Raw genomic sequence first — 23,173 nt, forward strand, 5'->3', positions numbered from 1 at the left:
GTATTTATTGGCTTGACCTCTTGAAGAAAAAGTTAGAAAGACGAAACCATCTTGACCTTCTTGACCTTGACCTCTTGAAGAGAGAGAGGAAACCATCTTGACCATTTCACTCAGCTCCACTTTCTTTTTCGGATATGTAAGTCAGCTGACACATTGACTTCATCAGTGGGACTGAGTCAACCAGACTCCATCTGTTTGTCATTTAATTCACTGGAGACAATGTAACAAGATGCAGGTCAGCTCTGTCTACCTTTGTGGCACAAACACCGACTCACTGTCTGAAGAAGACTTTCTGTTGTTGCTTTGCTTGACACCACAGAAATAATAATGTTATTTAGACAGCATGTTGGTTCATACAGACTGTAGTGCTGTAGTGCTGCAGGTACATTGTTTAACTGTTATAGTGTCTTTGAGGCACCACTTTGTTCTGTCTGCACTCTAATTATATGAGTGTAACCAGTTGTTTGTTGACTGTAGGGGTTCATGCTTAATCAGTTTTGAACTATTAAACCCTTTAAGACTGGGAAAGCATCTGTGTCATTTTAGATTTTTAGCGATAGCCTATTTATATAGCAACATCATTTTTCAGAAAACCCCTTATGATTTAGAATGCATTTTGTTGCTGCCGGGCAGAAACCTCTTAACCCTAGATCTCGATCTCTCTCTCTCTCTCTCTCTATATATATATCTATATAACGTGTGTTGCTACTGTATATATGTGTTCCAGTTAATTAAATATTTTATTTTATTTCATAAATTAATGCTCTACTTCATATTGCAACAAAAGTAGCAGATCCACAAGCTCGAATTGTGGCATGAAGCTACACAGTTTGACACGACAGCTGATTTGTATAATCAGCCTATGTTACAGTGCTGATCGCACGAAACGACTGGAACACACTCGTCTAGAGATTAGCAACTAGTCAGAACAACAACAAACAAGTATCGTTATGGCGTCTCACAACAGCACTAGGACCTCCTTTATAGCTCTATGGTTAGGACAAATGTCTGTAGTAAAAGCTAAAGTGTTGTGATCGCTGCCGTCATTCGGGTAGCGTCTGTCACGAGCAGCACTATTTTGAGTGAGCCGCGCTACACTGTCCCTATGCAAATATCACTTCCATCCAATCAGGATAGAGTGGCGGGACCTTCCGCCAAACATGATCGAGCGGGGTCGGGCCTTGGTGTGTGTGCTGTTGGCCTGTTGCGTGTCCCCCCACTGTAGTGCGTGCATGTGCACATCTTGTTACCGGGAGGGACCGGGGGTTTTCCAAATCACTGAATGCTCATTTAAAATAATATCTGGTTGCAAACGGGGTGAGAGTGGCCCTTTAATACAAGATAACTTAAGCAGGCCAGCTCTATTAGATCAATTGTAACCTTTCAACACAACACACAGGAAACTGGGTTCAAATCCGTAGAAGAGGAAAGTTACATAATAGTGCTGCTTTAAGTACATTTATTTTTCCTTGCAATGGTTTTACAAAATAGTATATAGTGGACGTCGACAAACCTGACATTACAAAGTGAAGTAATGAATACAATGTACAATGAATACATGACATTTATTGAATATAATGGGTCATATTGTATGACCTTTTGAATACAATGGGTCATATTTTATTGTTTTTATGGTGAGTTGTATTGGAGAAGTTATTCAGCAGCCTCCTTTCCCTGTAAAATAGGAGCATGCTATTAGATATTCAACATGATTTATTTTGTTAAATCTTAGCCATCTTAGACAGCCAACATAATAAACCTTGATATTGCACATGTATTTACCTTAGAGTCACGACCTTTAGCTCTCAGCTTGTTGACCTGGGTTTCAGCGATGTCAGCACGCTCCTCTGCCTCCTCTAGCTCATTCTGAACCTTTCTGCACTTAGACAGGTGAGTGTTGGCTGCTTCCTCCTACAATATGATAGAGATGGTTCAAAGCCTCGATATTTGAAAAGAGCACCTTACAAGACAATTTCAGAAAAAAGTGTGGTTGTGACTAATGTTCATGTTGGTGTTAGTATTTCACAACACTCTGCCCATGGCGAACACAACTAAAGATGTAAATTGTCTTACCGCTTCCTCAGCCTGCCTCTTGTAGCCCTTCACCTTCATCTGCAGTTTGTCTACCAGATCCTGAAGCCTGGCAACATTCTTCTTGTCCTCTTCAGTCTGAAGTGAGTGAATTTATGACATTTATAGTTCTTTGCATTTGTATTTTGTAGTTCATGCAATCTATTAATTTAGTTAGTGGCATGATGGATATTTAAGTGGACATGATATACAGTACCTGGTATGTCAGCTCCTTTACTCTCCTCTCGTACTTGCGGACACCTTTAATGGCTTCTCCTCCACCTCTCTGTGCATTGTCGACCTCTCCCTCCAGTTCACGCACCTTCACAAAGGAATGCACTATGAAATTACTTATTCTTATTTCATTGACTATAAGCTGTGTTGAAGTAAACCACATCTTACCCTAGACTCCAGTTTCTGGAGCTGCTTCTTGCCTCCCTTCATAGCCAGGTTCTCAGCCTCATCCAGACGGTGCTGCAGGTCCTTGACTGTGACCTCCAGGTTCTTCTTCATCCTCTCCAGGTGAGAGCTGGTGTCCTGCTCCTTCTTCAGCTCCTCGGCCATCATAGCAGCCTGGAAAGAAGATAAAATGTACTTCATTGTCCCGCAAGGAAATAATCATGTCACTGCACACTTGACAAACATGGTATGTACATAGATTACATTTATATAAATATAATCTATATCTATATAAATGTTGACTGCGAGAAAATATCTTGTAATATAATAGGGTAATAAACGGATACTAATCGTGGTCATAAGACCAGAGGGAAACAGAAATCATAGGGGTGCAAAATCTGTGAAAAACATGGGAATATATTAAAAAAAAGTTAATTCTTTCAGCGCCATTGCTGTAGATGTACGTAGGTCAATTGAAGCCTATTTTTTGATACAACGCTTACCGCCATTGCCGTTGATTAATGGCAACTGCGCTTTTATAGTGCATTCGATCGATCAAGCTTATAATGCTACTTACGTTAGCCAGTTAGCTAGCTATGTTGTTAGCACAGCACTGGATCGCCCATCTTAGATTGTCGCCGCCATAATAATCCATTCTATCTGTTTATTTCAATCGCCTGTATCTCCTATTCCTTGTCCCAGATGGCATTTTGGTCAAAACAAAGTTTATTTGACGGCACAGAGCCGACGATGTGGAGCTCTCCAGTGCCCCGGTTTGGATTCATATTGTAACAAAGGCCTGTCCAGGCTCCGTTCAGCTTCCTATGTTAATACTACTTGTGGTAGACTGGAAATGTGGCTTTTCAAAATTAGATTTGAAGAAAAACAAAAAGAAATCAATAAATGCTAGCGTGTTAATAATGGAGCTGGGAACTTCTCCTTTGGTCCACCCATTCCTGGGACATGTGAGAATCATCCAGTGAAAAGAATAGCAAAAAAGAAAAAGCTAATCAAAACCCCATTGTGGGTTCACTCTCTCACTAAACACGGGTGAAATTCACCCGAACACTAATGCGAAAGAAAAGTAAAAAAAAACAGGCATGTGGTCAGGGAAACAAACCTGCCCTCTATCATGTCACTGAGCATCATGAAGGTACAGTACTGAAAGAACTTCTGAACAGAAATAAAATGTATGTCGCCACCTCTGTGTTGCCAACACTTCTGTCGCCACCTCTGTCGCCAAAGCTTCCGACACAAAGGAATGTGGGTGTGGAATTCTCTCAATTGAAATACTAAGCATGCCATAAGGATATCTAATTATCCTGGTATATTGGATAAGAGGCAGAGCTCCTAACTTACATCAGTGATGGCTTTCTTGGCCTTCTCCTCAGCATTCCTTGCTTCTTGAACACTGTCATCCACTTCACCTTGGACCTGGATCAGGTCGGTTTCAAGTTTCTTCTTGGTGTTCGCAAGGCTTGTGTTCTAAAATAGAGATTCAGTTTAGCAATGCAAGTATGAATGAGTTGTATGTTAAAAATATCTTGTTAAGTTTTTCCATTGACTTACCTGAGAGTGCAACAGTCCAGCGCGCTCACTGGCATCCACCAGTTCTTGCTCAGCCACTTTGCGGCCTCTCTCTGTCTGTTCCACAGCCACTCTCAGCTCCTCGATCTCAGCGACCATTAGGCCGTTCCTACGCTCCACCATAGCAGCTTGCTCCTTGCTATCTTCTTGGCCTCTGCAAGCATCATCAAGGTGCAGTTGGGCATCCTAAAATAAATCACATTTGAGGTGGTCACGATAAGAGAAACATCAGAATGTGATTTGTTCAAAGCAGTTCCATTGTTTGAAGATCTGTCTAAATATGTTTTGCACCTTAAGCTGTCCCTGAACGTTCCTCAGCTGCTTCTGGGCCTCAGAAGCCTGGCGGTTGGCGTGACTCAGCTGAACCTCCATCTCGTTCAGGTCTCCCTCCATCTTCTTCTTGATTCTAAGGGCATCATTTCTGCTCCTGACCTCAGAGTCCAGAGTGCTCTGCATGGTGTCGGTCACCCTCTGGCTGTTCCTCTTGATCTGCTCCATCTCTTCATCCTTCTCTGCCAGCTTCCTGTCCACCTCACCCTTGATCTGGTTGAGCTCCAGCTGGACACGGAGAATCTTGGACTCCTCGTGCTCCAGAGTACCCTGAAATGCAATACAGGATCAAAAGGTTGTAGGACTTTTTTAATATAACATCCATCATTATACTGCTACACTGTTTGAATGTAAAACGTATTGAAAGAAATACGTTTTAATACCTCCGCTTCCTCCAAGGCTGTCTGGATCTCTGACTTCTCTGTCTCTGTCTGCTTCTTGGACTTCTCCAGCTCATGGATGCTCTTTCCAGTCTCACCGATCTGTTCAGTCAGGTCTGAGATCTCCTCTGCAGTGGATTGAAAGTAATGAATCAGTCAGCAAATATTTTGTATTTGCATTTTAATAAAGTTGTAACCTGATCCACCGGTTGTTTTTTTTTTTTTTTTTTTGTTACTGTTGCAGGTATGAAAACATACGTTGCAGGTTCTTGTTTTCACGCTTCATGGTCTCCAGTTGGTCCAGAGACTCCTCGTAGGAATTCTTCATCTTAAACAACTCAGTGCTGAGAGAACGAGCCTCTTTCTGAGCTCCCTCCAGTTCTGCCTGTCCCTCTTCAAATTTCTGCTTCCATTCTGCCAGGACCTGCATACAATTTGCAATGATTTGTCATTTACCTCCACTTTAAGGACCTGCACACCATTTGTAATGAAATGTGGCATTTAACCCACTTTAAGGACACAAGAAATATTTTGTAATGTATCTCAAAGCACCTTATCGAAGTTCCTCTGTTTCTTGTCAAGATTGGCAGCCAAACCATTGGCCCTCTCCACATCAATCATGAGGTCTTCCACTTCACCCTGGAGTCTCTGTTTGGTCTTCTCCAAAGAGGCGCACTTGGAATTCACAGCCTCGATTTGCTCCTCAGCTTCCTGAAGACGCTGGGCGAGCTTCTTCCTGTTGATCAATTTTCAATGGAATTGGATTATTGTGGCAATATTTTGTAGTGAGTGAAGCCAAGAGAAAAATGCGTAATGCATTTTGAGCTTGTACATCTGATAATTCCACTCTTTCTGAAATAGTTTTTCAAAAATGTTTTTCAACATTGAAATGATTATGATGATGATGTTTGACTATTTTGCCAATTTTTTTTATTTTTTTATCTCAAGCGATTATGTCAGATAATTGCGATTGGGCGACAGGCCTAGTGGTACCGAGCCCCCAGAGCATCTGAGAAACGTTGAAGTCGCCCAACCCTTCTGGCCAAAACTGCAACTGCAGGCAGGCGGTTTTGCTTGTGCATGTAGCTCGAGCAAAACAGCTCACAGCTCACAGAGTGCGCAGCTGCGGTTTACCACAGAGCGCTCGTTCACGAGTTAGCACTTGTAGAGCGTTCTTCCGTGTGCTTCAAACGCCAGTGAGCAACTTCTATTGAAATGAATAGTGGGAGCGGGTCTGTCCACTCTCTAGTTTATATAACTCTATGGTAAAAACACTGATGACTTACTTGGCCTCCTCCAGCTCCTCAGTGCGTTGGACAGCATCAGTCTCATACTTGCTCCTCCATTGACACACCTCAGCGTTGGCCTTGGACATTCCACGCTGCAGCTCCGCCTTCGCCTCCTGCTCCTCCTCAAACTGCTCCCTCAGAAGGTCACAGTCATGGCGAGCTGATTGCACAGCATGAGCAAGGGCATTCTTTGCCTGTCAGAAGAAAATGGAAAAAAAAACTGTCAGCTGAATGAAATGACAAAGAATATGAAACTAAAATAGAAAATAAGGCATGAGGTCAGTCCACTGCCCCCCCAGGTTGGCAGAGAAAGTGTAGCGCCCAGGATTACATTAGATAATTGGCACTGGGTGAAAAGAAAACTGGGTTACAAAATCGTGGGATAAAAAATAAAAATAAAATGGAATATAATCTGTTCCTCACCTTAACCTCCTCTTCAACAAGTCTCTTCAACTCCTCAATCTGTTGGGTGAAGGCCTGCTTGCCTCTGGTGAGCTGAGAGACCAGAGCTTCTTTCTCCTCCAGTTGACGAGCAAACTCACCTAATTAGACATTTTAATATTAATTTCAAACATTTCAAACATCATCGGTGGCTGGGATAACTGTTGATCAAAAGCATTATCTCTAATTATGGTCAATTTGCTCAAGCACCATAGACAAACCATGTAGTGAAATGATTTATGATTAAATTAACATTTACCGTTCTCTGTCAACAGTCTTGCTCTCTGAGCGCCGATATCATTGATCTGGCGAACGTTTTCATCACTCTTGGCCTTGATTTCACTAAGTTGGTCCTCAAGGGTGCGGCACATCTTCTCAAGATTTCCCTGGAAACGAACATTATACATGTTCAGTCATCTTTTTTTTTCAGATAGGTTCATTGCTTTGATTTAAAGCAAAGCCAATCGATATAGCCTATTTCAGCCCTCCGGTTTATAACTGTATGGTTTCCTTACCCATCAGTGAGTTGCTTGGCCATCATTAGCTATGAGGAGAGAACAGCACTGCACTGTTTTTAAAGCCTTAAACACTTATTTGCCTAATTATCTTAACAAACAGGATGGATGCCGTAGGCGTTAAGACGAGTAAGTCCTCACTTTGTCCGCGGTGCCAGAGCCGTTAAGGTTTGATCTGCGTTAAAAAGCCAGTGCACTTGCACGTTCTTGATTACACCTTAGATTGACTTAGTTATGATAATAACACGGATCGCCATCTTACTGCGGCCCATATGGACCTCAGTAAGATGGCCGACTTTCACCTGCGGTTCATGCCATGTTTACATCGACTAGCTGAACTTTTTCCAAATGTGGCTGGCACTGGTCAACGCCCCCATCTCCTGGCCAAATAGTAGTATGGCACCTAAACTGTAATAACATTTAGAGTTTGCATACTTGTTCACAAGATTACTAAGACTGCCTTTCAATGCCCCACACATGTGGAACTATCAGTTTTACATTTTTAGTAATTTATTTCACTTTAGTCACTTTAAACACGTTTGTATGTCTCAAGAATGATATACCATGGCATTCCATCATACCTTTGCCTTAGCAACAGCCTCCATGTTGCTGGACAGGTCATCGATCTCCATCTTGTATTCACTCTTCTCCTTCTCCAGTTTCTGCTTGACTCTCTGAAGGTTGTCGATCTGTTCACCCAGTTCCGCCACGCTGTCGGCCTGTTTCTTACGGAGAGCAGAAGCAGTGGCCTCATGCTGCAGGGTGGACTCTTCAAGGTCACGACGCAGCTTCTGGAACTCAGCCTCGCGCTTCTTGTTCATCTCGATCTGAGAAGCGGTGGCGCCTCCAGCCTCCTCCAGCCTCTCACTGATCTCTTCAAGTTCCCTGGAGAGATCGGCTCTCTGCTTCTCCACTTTGGCACGAGCGGCACGCTCTGCCTCGATCTCCTCCTCCAGTTCTTCAATACGAGCCTTTCAAATGAATGATGTTTAGATTAACATCTGAAAATAACCATTCACACTTAGGCCTACTTATTATTAATGATTTTACAGAAAATAAAAATACCTGGAGTTCTTTGATCTTCTTCTGCAGCTGGGCCCCCAAAGATTGTTCATCCTCAATCTTACTCAGAAGCTGGCTTACTTCAAAGTCCTTCCTGTTGAATACAGTCAATAGTCATATTTTAGCATCATTCTGCAGGTGGTTTCTCTCCATGACATTTCATATTGTTGGTTCACATTACTTCTTTATCTTCTCGTCAGATTGCTGCTTGTCATTTTCCAGGTCCATGATGGATTCCTGGGCAAGTTTCAGATCACCCTCAAGCTTTCTCTTGGCTCTCTCCAGGTCCATGCGGAGCTTCTTCTCTTGCTCCAGAGAACCCTCCAACTGCACAACAATATATTGTTGTTGTTAATCAGTAAAAAAATAAACATAATATTAAAGATGGAGTGCCGTGATATTTGTATCTTTTCCAGTTTTTCATGTGTTTATGAGGTGACACTACTTCATTAGACCTCTTGGCGTGGTTATGTGCAAGGTTGCAATGATGTCTTCCCTTTTGTATTTAGTGACAGTCAAACGTGCCAATGAGAAACTGATATAGTGACATCACAAAATCATCCCCTCCCCTGGGTGTGGCTTCAGTTCAGGTGGATCACCACCCATCACCACCCACCAGCTAAACCAGATATACTTATTGAACAGGTGGCGTGTCCACATAAAAACAACATTTTAACAAATGCTGTACACTTTTTTTGAAAACAAATGTCCACCCCATATAATAATACCTGATGATCATGTTTTAGGGTGGAAAAAAATCACAGCACTCCATCTTTAAATTCAAAACATCTGATTCCCTTTGGTAAACTCACATCGTCAACTTGCTGCTCCAGCTTGGTCTTGGCCTTGGTCAGAGTGTTGACTTTGTCCTCCTCTGCCTGCAGGTCATCCAGGGTTTGCTGATGGGCCTCTTGGAGGGCTTTTTTCTCCTTGGTCAGCTTAGCGAGGCCCTCATCCTGAGACGCCATCTCCTCAGTCAGGTTCTTCACCTGATGGAAGCAAAACATAATGTGTTATCATAGACTGGTTCAAATTCAATCAGTACTTTTCAAAGTGGATTCCAGGGACTCTCACGGTTCCTTTAGGGGAGGGGGGTTCTGAATTAACCCTTACAAGGGGAGGGGGGTTCTGAATTGACCCTTACAAGTCTGTAACTAGAGTGTAAGGATGTTGAGTATAATCTATACCTTGTTTTCAGTGGCGTGTTTCTCCTTCTCCACTTTGGCCAAGGTGAGCTCCAGGTCATCAATGTCCTTCTTGAGCTCAGAGCATTCATCCTCCAGCTTTCTCTTCTTGGCAGTCAGTTCTGCATTGATCTCCTCCTCATCCTCCAGTCTCTCGGTCGTCTCTTTGAGCTTTGCCTCCAACTGGATCTTACTTTTAATAAGACCTTCACATCTCTCCTCAGCATCATTCAGAGCCTCGTCTCCCTAGTTGTCAATGAAAATGAATTGGTCAGCATTTGTTCTGGGTGAGGTGAGGACAAGGAAGAAGCTGGAGGGGTGCAGTACTAAGTTCCGAACTTCCGACACGTGTTTTGATCCGACGGTCATTAGACCGACCACCTACCTCTATCCCTAACATAACCACAACCGCAATCACGGGAGCAGCAAATGTTCAAGCGGTAGTCCGACCGCTGTTCCCGCATGTCGGACTAATGCTCAAACTAATCAAACTCCTCCAAAAGGATATAATATAGTAGTGTATCAACCTCATCCAAAAGGATATACTATAGTAGTGGGTGGGTGAATAGCAGTTGCATATTCAAATTCACCCTCCCCACAGAAGAATGTCAAATTGGGTCAGTTCCTTGTACTGAACAGCCGTTCAACCACCAGGCATTCTCTGCCATGGTCTGCAATGTATACCATGGCAGAGAATGCCTACATTCTACTTTAGATAAAATATTTAAAGGGCAATATCACTTTGGTAGAGATTTGGGTTGTGTATTTACCTTGCCATCATGATGTTCTCCAAATGTGGACAAGAAATAAAAAGGAATTGCTCTAGTAATTAGAAATTGATAATTCAAGCCATTTTTATAGAAAGAAAACCCGGACTGGATCCGTGGATCCAGATCCAGATCTTCAAATAGTAAATTCAACAGGAAGTTAATATTATTATTCAAAACAAAAACAGAACTGGGTTTGGTGATGCTCTATATTGTCTGAATCAAGATTGTTTGTGTTCATTTAAAAGAGTGACTTTGAGAGCTCTTTCAGCGTACAATGTAAGTCAACGAGTAGAATATTTTGAATTATCAATTTCTAATCAATGGAGCAATTATTTTTGATTTCTTGTCCACCTTTGGAGTTACATCATGGCAACGTAACTATACAACTCAAGCCTAAAAAAAGTGGTCTTGCCCTTTAGGATGATAAACAATATGAAATATTAACAACAACATTTCCTGTACAAGTGTAGCTACTTACTGATGCCGATGCTGCTGCAAGGTTATTCTTCTCCTGCACCACAGCTATCAATTTCTCTTCCAGTGTCTTCTTCAAGGCCTGGGCAGTGGCCAGGTCAGTCTTCATCTTTTCATAGTTCTCCTTCATGTTCTGCAGCTCCTTCTCAGTCTCAGCACTCTGCAAGAGAGGCTTGATCTTGTAGTAGACCATCATCCATGGCCAGTGTTTCACATTGACGAATGAGCGCATGTTGAACTGGATGGTGTAAATGGCCTCTCTGTGGACAACAGTGGATCATGATTGAAATGCAGATTGAGGGTTTCCATGTTATTATATAATTGTGTCGTTATAGTTGTACTATTGTTGTTGTTATTGTTGTTAACCACCGCAATGTAAATCCTATAGCCTGATTCTGCTATAGGTTTCTTCTGCTGTTTATTAAGGAGATTTTTCCTTGCCACCATCATCAAAAGCTTGCTCTGCAATTTTTGCTATTTTATTATAGAGATTTGACACTTTATTTCTTTTATTTGAATAGATGTTTTCAAAGTACCTCCTAGCCGTCATCTTGACATACTCCTTCCTCATGATGTAACCCCTTGCGATTGCCTGAGTCATGCCAACTAGAGCAGCCAGCTTTTCATCTCGCATCTCTTCAAGGACACCCAGCAGACCAGCTTTGAAGAACACCTGTATACAATGTCACAAACAATGTAACTAAACAACCATAAAATCTATTTTTAGTCCTCTGTCCATAATGTTAAACCAGATTGGGAGTGTGTTTACCTTGGTGTGTCCGAACCTGTACTCATCAACAGGTACATCAATGGACCCAAGCAGCTTCTCAGATGCCTTCTTGTTGTCCATGAACGCGCCTTCGGGACATGCGCTGGCGTTCAGTACTTTGTATCTGTTTTGCAGAAGTTCATGGTCATTTTGCATGCCTCCCGTTAATAGGTTTGAAACTAAAAGCTGCTGGAAAAAGGAATTGATACCTCTGCTTGAAGTCAGCATAGGGGATTCTGCTTGGGAAGCCCTTTCTACAAATTCTGATGCCCTCCAGCACACCATTACACCTCAGCTGGTGGATGACCAGGAAGTTCTCCATCAGTCCTGTAAATATGTTGCTTCATTATTATTACAAGAAAATAGTTACGCACTGGCCAAAGTTGCATTTAATGAGTCAAAACGAGTCAACCAAAATAGAAACATACAAAAGAATGTCATCTGCATAGGGAGATCTTATATTTTAAGTGTATTCTGTGTTGTACCCATATATGTCAGCATTTGCTATAATTGTCTGGGCAAAGGGCCCTAGAGCTAAAGCAAATTGTGAGGACAGTGTCTAGTTAGTCAGTCTCCTAGCTGCATTGGGGTTGCTGTACAATAGCCTAATCCATGTAATGAACCTATCTCCAATGTCAAATCTTTCCATCACTGAGAACAAGTACGAATATTCCACCTGTTCGAAAGCCTTTTCTTTTCCTTAGGGCCTCTAGGAGAGAATTGATAAAGGCGTCAAATGTTTCTTTTCTGTTTACCTGGACACTTGGACTCGTTGGGAATCAGGCAACGCACAAAGTGAGGATGTGTGCTCCTCAAGTTGGTCATCAGCAACCCCAAGTTTGCCTATTGAGACAAAGGTTTATAATTAGTCAAAAGTGATAGAATGTTGTAGTTTTTCTTCCACTATAATTATTTGAACTCTTTAGATACTACTTACTTTTACTTTGCAGATTTAGATTGTTTTTAAAAACATACTTTAACGACATAAACCCTATTTTAAACTTTAATTCCAACATTTAAAGACAATTTTTTACATGGATATAATGTTGATAATAATAACGCTTCATTCTTACAGGGATATATGTTGATAATAATGAAAATATATTATTACCCTGAAAGCACTAGACACAGTCTGCATGGAACCACCCTTCTTCTTGCCTCCCTTCTTGGTATTATCTGTTTATATTAGAATCATGGGTTATCATTAGTTATATAGAATGAAAATGCTTCCCTTCTTGTCAGTTTCTGAATGTTTATAGTATTGATATACTGTAACAATACCTTCAGGCAGGTGGGGGATAGAACACATTATATTATATTATTGTCGTATATTAATTTGCTGTTGTCCCGCCCCCGTTGTGTTTCTATTGGCTGGGGTACAGCCATAACTCCAGTTCCCAATATGCTAAATGCTCCAAAACAATTGTAATAAACATACCTTCAGGCTCAGGTGGGGGATATAACACACAGAGCAGCTTCACTGCAGACTTCTGGTACAGCTGCACCACGGAGTCGTTGAGAGGATCCTTGTTCTTCTCTAGCCATCCTGTGATGCTGTTGATTGATTGATTGGATTGATTGAATACTTTATTAACAGTTTTTTAACAAAAGCCTATCGCTTGTTTCCATTGGGGTCCTCCATACTCAATTAATCAAACTGTAGTCCACAGTTCCGGTTATATTATATATAATGTATAATTATATACAGTGCATATATGGATACTATAGGGTTCTGTTCACCTGTAGTCCACAGTTCCAGCATAGTGGACCAGGGAGAAGTGAGCCTCACCCTTGCCTTTACCAGGCTTGGGTTTCTCAAAGGCCTTGTTCTTCCCCAGATGCAGGTCAATCAACTTCTCTGCAAAACTTTTGTCTGTAGCTTTTGGGAACATGCACTGCTCTTCAAGGCTGGAGAAGATGCCCAAGGGCTTTGGGAAGGAGATAAAAGAGACAAATCAACAAAAGCTTAGTGCCAATGACACAAAAAAAACGTGTGTGTGTGTGTGTGTGCATTATGTCCATTAAAGCACAAAATAATTGTATACCTTCAATGAACGCAATGCTGACACCTAAGTCCATAGCACATACATAATACGCTATACTATTAATAATTCTATACCTTCTCAATCAGCTCAATGCAACAGTGTATGTATTTCATTTTAAATCAGGTCAATTGCAGGCAGCCAAGTCCATATACAGTACCTACCTTCTCAATGAGCTCAATGCAGATAGCCAAGTCCATGCCGAAGTCAACGAGATCCCAGGGAATTCCCTCTTTCATGTATTCTTCTTGTTCCAGAACAAACATGGTGTGGTTGAAAAACTGTTGCAGTTTCTCATTGGTGAAGTTGATGCACAGCTGCTCCAGGGTGTTGAACTGTGAGAGGAAATATCATTAGCCCAATCTCTTGTAAATGTGTAACTGTGACAAAAATAAGTCTCCAACTTAAAACAAGTCCATGCTTACATCAAAGATTTCAAAACCAGCGATGTCCAGCACACCAATGTAGTAGTTTCTCTGCTGCTTGGTGTCCAGCATCTCGTTGATCCTAATGACCATCCACAAGAACAGCTTCTCATAGATGGACTTGGCCAAGGCACTGACTGAGTTCATTGTCTAAAGGAAATAGGAACATTATAGTGAATTACACAATTTAAGCAATTTTAGCCTTTGCATAAGCCTGCAAGGTTTTCAAGGCTAGACCAAGTGCTACAGGCTAGGGTGTCTGAAGAGGTGACTCTTCAGATTACGGTGGAAGATTCTGTGTTTGTCTGCAGTTCTAACTGCAATGGAAAGTTTATTCCAAAAGTTTGAGAGCCAGAAGGGAGAAGAGTCTCTTCCGAGAGCTTCAGGGAAGGTTGACAGCTTCCCTGTGTTAGCTGATCTGAGTGAGCGGGATGGGTTTTAGGGTTGGATACACAATAGAGGGTATGCACATGCATAAAGTGAATGGCAAATCGAGTGGCAAAGTGAGTGACAGTCAGTTAGATGCAATCAAATACAACTTCTCTATTTGGATGTATGGGCTGTCAAGGCCAGAAAGTTGTTTTTTGCCACTCAGTAGACATTCCTGCATAACTTCCGGGTTTGATGATTATGTCACGCGCATACCCTCTATACACAAGGTGTAGTCATATATATATGTTTTTTTTTAAAGATTCGTTTTTAGCTTGTTTGCCTTTATTGATAGATACAAGTGAAGATGGACAGGAAAGAGGGAGACAGAGACCGGGAAAAACATGGACCAAACGTCGTCATGAACGGGACTCAAACACACAACGCACTACGGGCAGAGCCTAGATATGTGGCATGCGCCTGTCCTGGACCACTAGGCCAGCAGGCGCCAAACATGTCAGTAGAGGTACTTGGAACTGCACATGTTTCTGCAGTGTGCTGTTGTTTTTGTAGCAAAAATGCAGGGCAAAGGTTTTTCCTTGGCCTTGGTCAAAGTTTTAAGCAAATCAGTGCAGTTAACTGTAAAAATGCCAATCGGCCTGTTATAGTGCCGCCATGAGGCTGATTTGAAATGTTTCAAGTGGCATTACTTCCTCGGCTGTATGGGAATATGCGTGCAAAATTTCACAGAAATTGCACACTGCGTTCATGCATTTTGTTCAGTTTAATGGATATAGAGATACTGTGTACCGGTTTGCATGATGTTTGGACAAAATCTGTAGAACTAGGAGAATCAAAACATGTGTTTTGCAAAAATCGACCTCCTAGTGGGGCGCCGATTACGTCAATCTGAAAGATTTGGGGCAGAGGTTCTGCTCTGGGATCCACCGATCCAGGGAGTGTGCATGCATAGTTTTGCGGCCAAACAGTGCCTGAGATTGCACAGACATGGTGCAAAACATAATCTCTGCTGGAGGATCATTTTAATAATGATTTAAAACAGTCTGGACACAACTTATAAGGTGTGTATGAAATCAGAACATGGAAATAATGTAACTTTACTCACCTGTGGCACAGTTTGTCCTTTAGTGACATATTCATTTCCCACTTTAACTCTGGGGTAGCAGTATGCCTTAAGCATATCCGCTGAGTTCAGACCCAACAGGTAGCAGATCTTGTCAGCCACTGAAATGATCATACGATTTGCAATTTACGATTCAGGCATTTAGCAGATGCTTAATCCAGAGTGCGATTTAAGCAAGTTAAACACAATTGGTAATACATTGAATGCATACAGCTAGTAATCTAGGACCATTTAGGTAAACCAAATAACCTTCAGTATAAACAGTATAATATAAATAAATAATGACAATATATTGAAAATATATTTAGCTTAGTTCTTTTGAAATAAATAAATACAAGACTATCACATTTTTTGTTGAAGATGCAACTTACCCTCCGTGCCGTCTGGCTCCGCCTGTTCCTCACGCTGCTTCTGTTTGAAGTTCAACACCCCATGATGCATCACTGCACCGGTGAACTTGTAGATGGAAGCTTTCTCATCAGCGTTGAAGCCCAGGATGCCAATAGCCTCCTGAAGATTGAGATTAAGCATTATATTAGCAATCCAGTTTAAATAGGATTATTTTGGGAGATCATGGCCTGAAAACCACTGCTGTAGAGCAACTGACTGCAATGCACAGTGAGTATTAGAAATGTAAAATAATGTCCATTTACATCTGTAGCGTCCAACTCGACTTTGTCATCAATGCTGGCCACAACGATCTGACCCATGCTGATCAACGGGAAGTCGTATGGGTTGTTGGTGATAAGACAACTTTCTGAGAAGGGATAAAAAAAAGTGTGAACATGTTTCTATTCATTAGTGTGGTTCAACCAGACTTGTAATATATATAAACTTTATTACAGGCTCATGGCCCACAAGGTAAGACAGTACATCACATATACGATAATAAAAAAAATACAGTACAGGTTACTACTCTAGGCGAGGCACTCATGCCAGTGTCCTATATGATGGTAGAAGTGTACCTTACAGAACTACGGCCTGGGTCTGTCATCTGTCCAATGAGTCTATTCAGCCTGCTCATGAATTTGAATGTCAAGTTCCTCAACAGAGCCATGAATGTAGTGAGTCCCAATGAACAGAAAAGCCCACTGGCTCTAGTGCTCCTGTTTTTTTTTTAACAGGATACGAAGACGGTCATTATAGGCTACTTGCAGTTTGCGTAAGCTCTCCTTCTTGTACTTCACCCACAGTGGAGCTGTGTAGAGAGGGGTGCAATAAGCTCTAAAGAGGTTTACCTTAACATCCGTAGTACAATGGTGAAATTTACGGACCAACATGTTGGCTTGTATACATATAGCATTCTCCTCTGTCTAAACATGTCCTCGTCATCCTCTAAGGTATCTGTTATGATATGCCCAAGATATTTTGTAATTTTGGACACACCCATAATTTGACCAGACTCGATGAAAGGCAGGAAACATAAGTTCCAGATCTTCTTTAGTTCTACATATGAGTGTCATGCTCTTCTTGGCATTATACTGAATATCAAAGTCAATACCGTAATTTGTACAAATATAATAGTAACACTTTATTTTTACTTCTTTCTAGAGTAACCCTAAACTTTGGTTCACTACTTATCCCACAGTTTTGATGGCACACACTTGACCGGCTTCATCGGGAATCGTATTTTGCTAAGAGAAATGTTTAATGTTTAATTGATTGAATTAATGTATTTGTGCATTACATTTCCCCATTGACATGAATCGGAAAATGCGAAAAGTCACGTTGAAGTATTTTTTCCTAGGAGACCGTAAGGGCTATAGTTACAAAACTAGGAGGGCAGGTCATTTGTACACATGATCTGAGGACCTATCCGATTAAAACAGCACAGACAGAATTTTGATAGTGTGTATCGTGCAGCCATAATCGTCGTCCAAAGTTAGTGGGAGGGGCCTATTTTACAAAAAAACTTCCAATCCATCACAAATTTGAATCACATGTCACGGGTGGTTTAATCAACCCAGAGCAAAAAGCAATTCCATTTTCATCCACAGGGGGTGCCGCATATGCAAAAAAGAAATTACTTCCGCATGATCACAGGGGTGACGTGACATTGTAATTGGCTAGAATAATTAGTGGGAGGGGCCTATGTAACCGATTGCGGCAACCACACTTTGCAATTTTTCCAAATTGCGACTTTTCTAGTTAATTTATGTTCTCACTGCATCATCAGTATAATTCCACTTACCAATAATCCCAGGTATGTGGTCGGTCATCATCTGGAAGAAGATATGGTAACCTCTCTCTAGAGGAAGCTGGTAGGTCACTCTAGACTTCTCCAGCAGATCTATATGGGTTGTACAACATAATTAATAATAATAATAATAAAAATAATCTATATGGGTTGTACATAAGTCAAAATGTAATCCTCAAATATATAATTTCTTATCTCTGAACTTTATACTTACATGTCTCAATATCAGCACTGGCCAATTTACCCGCATTGTTGAAATGGATTCTGATGAATTTACCCTGTTTGATATAGCACAATTAGTTGCATCCGTCGTGTGGAATTATTGCAGGTTTACTCATAAAATGTCATTATTTTACACTTACAAAGCGAGAGGAGTTGTCATTCCTCACAGTCTTGGCATTACCATAGGACTCCAGCAAGGGATTGGCTGCAATAATCTGATCCTCCAGTGACCCCTAGAATGTTTTAGACATCGCCCAATTTAAAATTTGGTCTGAATTCTTTTAAATTGAATTGCTATATTTCACATAAATGCTTTATGTTCCAAAACTTTTTTTTTAAAGTTAAAAACGTATACATATACAGTACCTTAATTTTACCACTATCGGCGGCTGATTTCTCTCCACTAGCAGTTGCTGCTGTTGCAAAGTACTGGATGACACGCTTGGTGTTCACAGTCTTCCCAGCACCGGATTCTCCACTGGTTATAAATGCATACATTCAGATGAATGCACTTAGTGAATTTGTGTACAATGTTCTTTTTTTATTGCCTAGTAGATGACTGAAACTTACGTGATCAGGACAGACTGGTTCTCTTTATCTGTAAAATGTAAAGCATTTTTTTTTGTCATGGATACACAGCACAAAACCATTGTAGTTATGTATTTGTTTACATTGTCCTGACTAGTACGTACCCATCAGCATGAACTGAAAGGCGTTGTCAGAGACAGAGAAGATGTGGGGTGGAGCCTCAATACGCTTCTTGCCTCTGTAGGCATTTACAACCTCCTGGTCGTACACTGGGAGCCACTTGTAGGGGTTCACAGTTGCACAGAACAAGCCAGAGTAGGTCTGAAGGGGAGAAGAGAGAACCATGAGTTTGTTTGCATTTGTTTTTCTACGGTTTTTCATTTGATGATGTAATTTGTACTCTGTGTTTGTGTTTTTCTTTCTTTGACAGGTGAAATAGTGTACTGCTCTCAACATGTAGAAAAGCTTACATAGATCATCCATGCTGCATAACGCTCTTTGAGGTTATACAGGACAGAGGCTTCACTGAGGTAGGTCATCATGGCCATGTCCTCAATCTTGTCATACTTGGGAGGGTTCATAGGGCTCACGTCCGCCTCAGGGACAGTTCTTTTCTAAAAAATAAAAAAATAAAATAAAAGCACAACATCAGAATGTAATGTGATTACAATTGTACTGTGCCACTATTTGATTTTATATACACCTACTTCTTTCTTGTCCAGCGTTTCCACGGTGACTTGTGTACCCTCCTTGCTTAAAATCTTACACTTGAGGTACAGCTCAGCCTTATCAGCCACATACGCTGCAGATTTGGCATCAAAGGGCGCAGTTTGAGCTTCCATTCTCTCCCTCTCTGGCTTACGGAGATAAATGGCGGCCTGGCCGTACTGCTTCATCTCTTCGTCCGTACTCATGGTGGCGGCTTTCTGTAGACATTTGAGGAGAGGAGAAGCAAGAACTCAGTCGGGTAGTTCACAATATAAGAATATCGGGTAGTCTATAGAAAGGAATTCCAGCATTAACTTTTTATCCATTTAGGATTTTTTTGTTACTTGCGCAAGCAGAGCGCGCAAGTAATGTGATCGGCCTGGTCCATTTGTCGTGACAGCCGTTCCGCCATTTCAGGACCCCCCCAGAAAAACATCAAATCTGTGCCCGTATTGCTGGACCAATGATGACGAAATGACCATATTTCTTACGTCATCATTTAGAGCTAGTCATACACGTATTTCTTACGTCATCATTTAGAGCTAGTCATACACGTATGTGTATGACTAGCTCTAAATGATGACGTAAGAAATATGGTCATTTCGTCATCATTGGTCCAGCAATACGGGCACAGATTTGATGTTTTTCTGGGGGGGTCCTGAAATGGCGGAACGGCTGTCACGGTTTTTGGACCAGGCCGATCACAGAATACCGCTAATCAACTTACAACTACACACTTTATACAGTATAGAGTATAGAGTATATATGTATACATATATAGTATATGCCTATATACTATATATATACTATATATATTTCTTACGTCATCATTTAGCTCTAAATGATGACGTAAGAAATATGGTCATTTCGTCATCATTGGTCCAGCAATACGGGCACAGATTTGATGTTTTTCTGGGGGGGTCCTGAAATGGCGGAACGGCTGTCACGGTTTTTGGACCAGGCCGATCACAGAATACCGCTAATCAACTTACAACTACACACTTTATACAGTATAGAGTATAGAGTATAGAGTATATATGTATACATATATAGTATATGCCTATATACTATATATATACTATATATATTTCTTACGTCATCATTTAGAGCTAGTCATACGTATACTATATACATAATCAATACAAAATAATTTACCAAATTGTGCCTGATCTGCTGGGACCAGAGTACGTGGTGTGTATCATTTAGAGCTAGTCATACATCAAATCTGTGCCCGGATTGCTGGACCAATGATGACGAAATGACCATATTTCTTACATACACACCACGTACTCTGGTCCCAGCAGATCAGGCACAATTTGGTAAATTATTTTTACTAATTTGGTACATGCGCGCTCTGCTTGCGCACTAGTTGGCCATTTATGGCCTACTAGTGTGCAACAAGCAAGTATGCACTCGACAGAGTGCAGTTCTAGTTTATTAAAGGTTTACCCCCAGCAGCAGCAACAAACGGACGTTTCAGCACATTGGCCCTCCTCTGCTTATTTTATATTTATTTTACGCTGGGGAAGGCCTAAGGGCCTACATTTGTTGCTGCTACTGGGTGTGAACCTTTAATATACAAAGAATAAATGGAATAAAAGTGTGTGCTGGTATGCCTTTCTACAGACAGACAATAGATGGTGTTGACGCCTTTGCTGACTTGACATCTGAGCAGATCATTGTAGGACTATGCTAGGTTTAATAGAAAAATTATGAACACTCACTTTTCCCCTCTACCAGTAGCAGTGAAACCTTGAGTGAAGTACAAGTCCTAAGTGGGGGGAAAAAACGTCATTTTGAGGACATTAAAATGAGTTGAATGATTTAGTATTATATGAATCCTATATTGTTCATTCTTGCCGCACAGCACTTCATGAGAGACACTCATTAGTTCCACATCTGAAAAGAGTGATCCATTCCATCCAATATCACTGCATGCAATGAAATGAAATGATGCTTGCCCATTCACTTCTTTTCATTTGTTTGTTTGTTTGTTTTTTGCTCGTTTCTTTGTTTTGCACTCCGTCCGTGTGTGCACTTGTGTCCGTCCGTCCGTCCGTCCGTCCGTCTGTGTACAGCTAATCTCCAGCACCGTTAACCTCCAAATTTTGCACACACACTCCCTGGATGCCATGATGAACCTCTGCCCCAAATTGTCCAGAACGGGCTGTTATACCATCACCAGGAGGCCGACTTTTGAAAAGCATTTTTTTTAAATATTAGCCTACTCTATTCTGTCCAAAAATCCAGCAAATCGTTGTACCCTATATAGTCATGTGTTCAAGACGGATCTGTCCGATATTTCAGATTCCATCCTAATTGGCTATCATGAACGGAGTGTGCAATTTACGTGAAATCTTTCACAGACCTTCCTACTAGACTGAGGAATATATCCCACCCTTTTCACATTGGCCTGTTATAGCGCCACCAACATGTGGATTTTTGCAAAACACATTTTTGGAACAAAAATAAGTAAGAAGAAATGTCACCCTTTTTACATTGGCCTATTATAGCGCCACCAGGAGGCTACAACCTGACCTGCCCTGGTGGAGACCTGTGCCCCGAGGGGCACTTTTTCTAGTTTCTTCTTTTTTCGTACTGAAGCCATGCTAAAATAAAATAAGTTTCCCTTTCTAATACACTTTCATTCCATTGTATGAATTAAGGTTACATTCAGGTGGTTACACTAGCCAAACTGTACTCAAGTAAAATAATAATAATAATAATAATAATAATAATAATAATAATAATAATAATAATAAAAAAATAAAAATGACATGCAATGTAAATTATTATTTAACTAATCATAACATAATTTAAACGTCTAAATAGAAATGAATGAACAAAAGCAAATTCCAATCTGGCCTAAACCATAATTATAAATAAAATACTATACAGTCAATCATTTAAATCCTTGGATGGCAATTGGATGATTTGAGGCATTTTGTTCCAAAAAATGTGTTTTGCAAAACTCCACCAGTTGGTGGCGCTATAAGTTACAGGCCAATGTGAAAAGGGTGGGATATATTCCTCAGCCTAGTAGGAAAGTCCATGAAAGATTTCACGTAAATTGCACGCTGTGTTCATGATTTGAGGCATTTTGTTCCAAAAATGTGTTTTGCAAAACTCCACCTGTTGGTGGTGCTATAAGTTACAGGCCAATGTGAAAAGGGTGGGATATATTCCTCAGCCTAGTAGGAAAGTCCATGAAAGATTTCACGTAAAGTGCACGCTGTGTTCATGATTTGAGGCTTTTTGTTCAAAACGGCCAATCCTGGAAACTTTGAAAGCCAATGTTAGCCAATTAGGATGGAATATGAAATATCGGACAGATGCGGCTTGAACACATGACTATAGAGATAGTGTGTAACGATTTGCGGGATTTTTGGACAGAATCTGGAGGAGTAATATAAAAACATGTTTCAAAAATCGGCCACCTGGTGGCACTATAACGGGCCGTTCTGGAAAGTTTGGGGCAGAGGATTGGCATCCAGGGGGTGTGTGTGCAAAATGTGGCATCGACTGTTAACGGTGCCGGAGATTAGCTGTACACAGAAGGACGCACGGACACACACACACACACACACACACACACACACGGACGAAGTGCAAAACATACTCTCTCCCTATGCCTTCGGCCTGGTGGAGACAATTAAGTGGACACTAAGTGGATCATGTTTGTAGCTATGTGGTATGTATGTCACACAAATGAAATGCTAACATGTCTGGTTTATATGACTAGGATTAGCTAACATCTCTAAAACATTTATATGACTATGCATAGCTTAGATATCTAACACATTAGTAGCACTATGACAGACCGATGAAGTCTCACTCACCAGATGAAACGTAGAAGACCTCTGCAGTGGGTTCATCAACCGGCTCAGCAGGCTTATATGAGTTGTTAATTGCATGCTATGCAGAAAGTAAAAGTAGGAATGGCCTTTAATGGTTCTTCCTTCTTGTTGACATTGCAATAGCATCCTTATAGTCCAACCATTCCCATGACACTGGATAGTGCATCTTGGAGGTGCATCAAGTTTATGAGTCAACTTTATGGCCATGCCAGTGGCTATGATATAAATATAGCATGATTGGCAGGGTGTGGGGTGCCTGTTTTGGTATAGTCATGACAGCATGACTTGTCAGATACATTATTTTAATATTCAATGAGGAAAGTGTTGAAAATTGCAAATACTCCACTTAAGTAAAAGTACCTCTAGCTGTACACAGCTAATTGTCCATTAATTGAGTAAATGTAATTAGTT

General features: G+C 41.1%; 1 protein-coding gene across 1 annotated transcript; it reads right to left on the minus strand.

Moving 5' to 3' along the window:
• Positions 1 to 1,546: 1,546 nt before the first annotated feature.
• On the minus strand, positions 1,547 to 22,822 carry LOC310864693 (myosin heavy chain, fast skeletal muscle-like). Its single transcript, XM_083773399.1, has 42 exons — positions 22,745 to 22,822; positions 20,630 to 20,676; positions 18,905 to 19,123; positions 18,668 to 18,811; positions 18,362 to 18,518; positions 18,240 to 18,267; positions 18,036 to 18,147; positions 17,810 to 17,902; positions 17,662 to 17,725; positions 17,442 to 17,540; positions 15,904 to 16,007; positions 15,622 to 15,760; positions 15,233 to 15,351; positions 13,738 to 13,887; positions 13,477 to 13,647; positions 13,011 to 13,198; positions 12,709 to 12,824; positions 12,382 to 12,446; positions 12,026 to 12,113; positions 11,480 to 11,597; positions 11,271 to 11,394; positions 11,038 to 11,174; positions 10,506 to 10,761; positions 9,261 to 9,503; positions 8,886 to 9,062; positions 8,255 to 8,400; positions 8,077 to 8,167; positions 7,593 to 7,982; positions 6,756 to 6,882; positions 6,479 to 6,597; positions 6,053 to 6,249; positions 5,319 to 5,502; positions 5,025 to 5,190; positions 4,770 to 4,894; positions 4,348 to 4,656; positions 4,039 to 4,242; positions 3,829 to 3,954; positions 2,473 to 2,643; positions 2,288 to 2,392; positions 2,074 to 2,169; positions 1,783 to 1,911; positions 1,547 to 1,674 (listed from the first exon to the last, which is right to left on the minus strand). Exons 3-42 carry the CDS (start codon positions 19,109 to 19,111, stop codon positions 1,654 to 1,656), a joined length of 5,805 nt encoding a protein of 1,934 aa, XP_083629525.1. The 5' UTR covers positions 19,112 to 19,123; positions 20,630 to 20,676; positions 22,745 to 22,822; the 3' UTR covers positions 1,547 to 1,653.
• Between the last annotated feature and the right edge of the window lie 351 nt (positions 22,823 to 23,173).

The sequence above is a fragment of the Protomyctophum parallelum genome, assembly GCF_964188405.1.
Source record: "Protomyctophum parallelum genome assembly, chromosome: 9".
Lineage (NCBI taxonomy): Eukaryota > Metazoa > Chordata > Actinopteri > Myctophiformes > Myctophidae > Protomyctophum > Protomyctophum parallelum.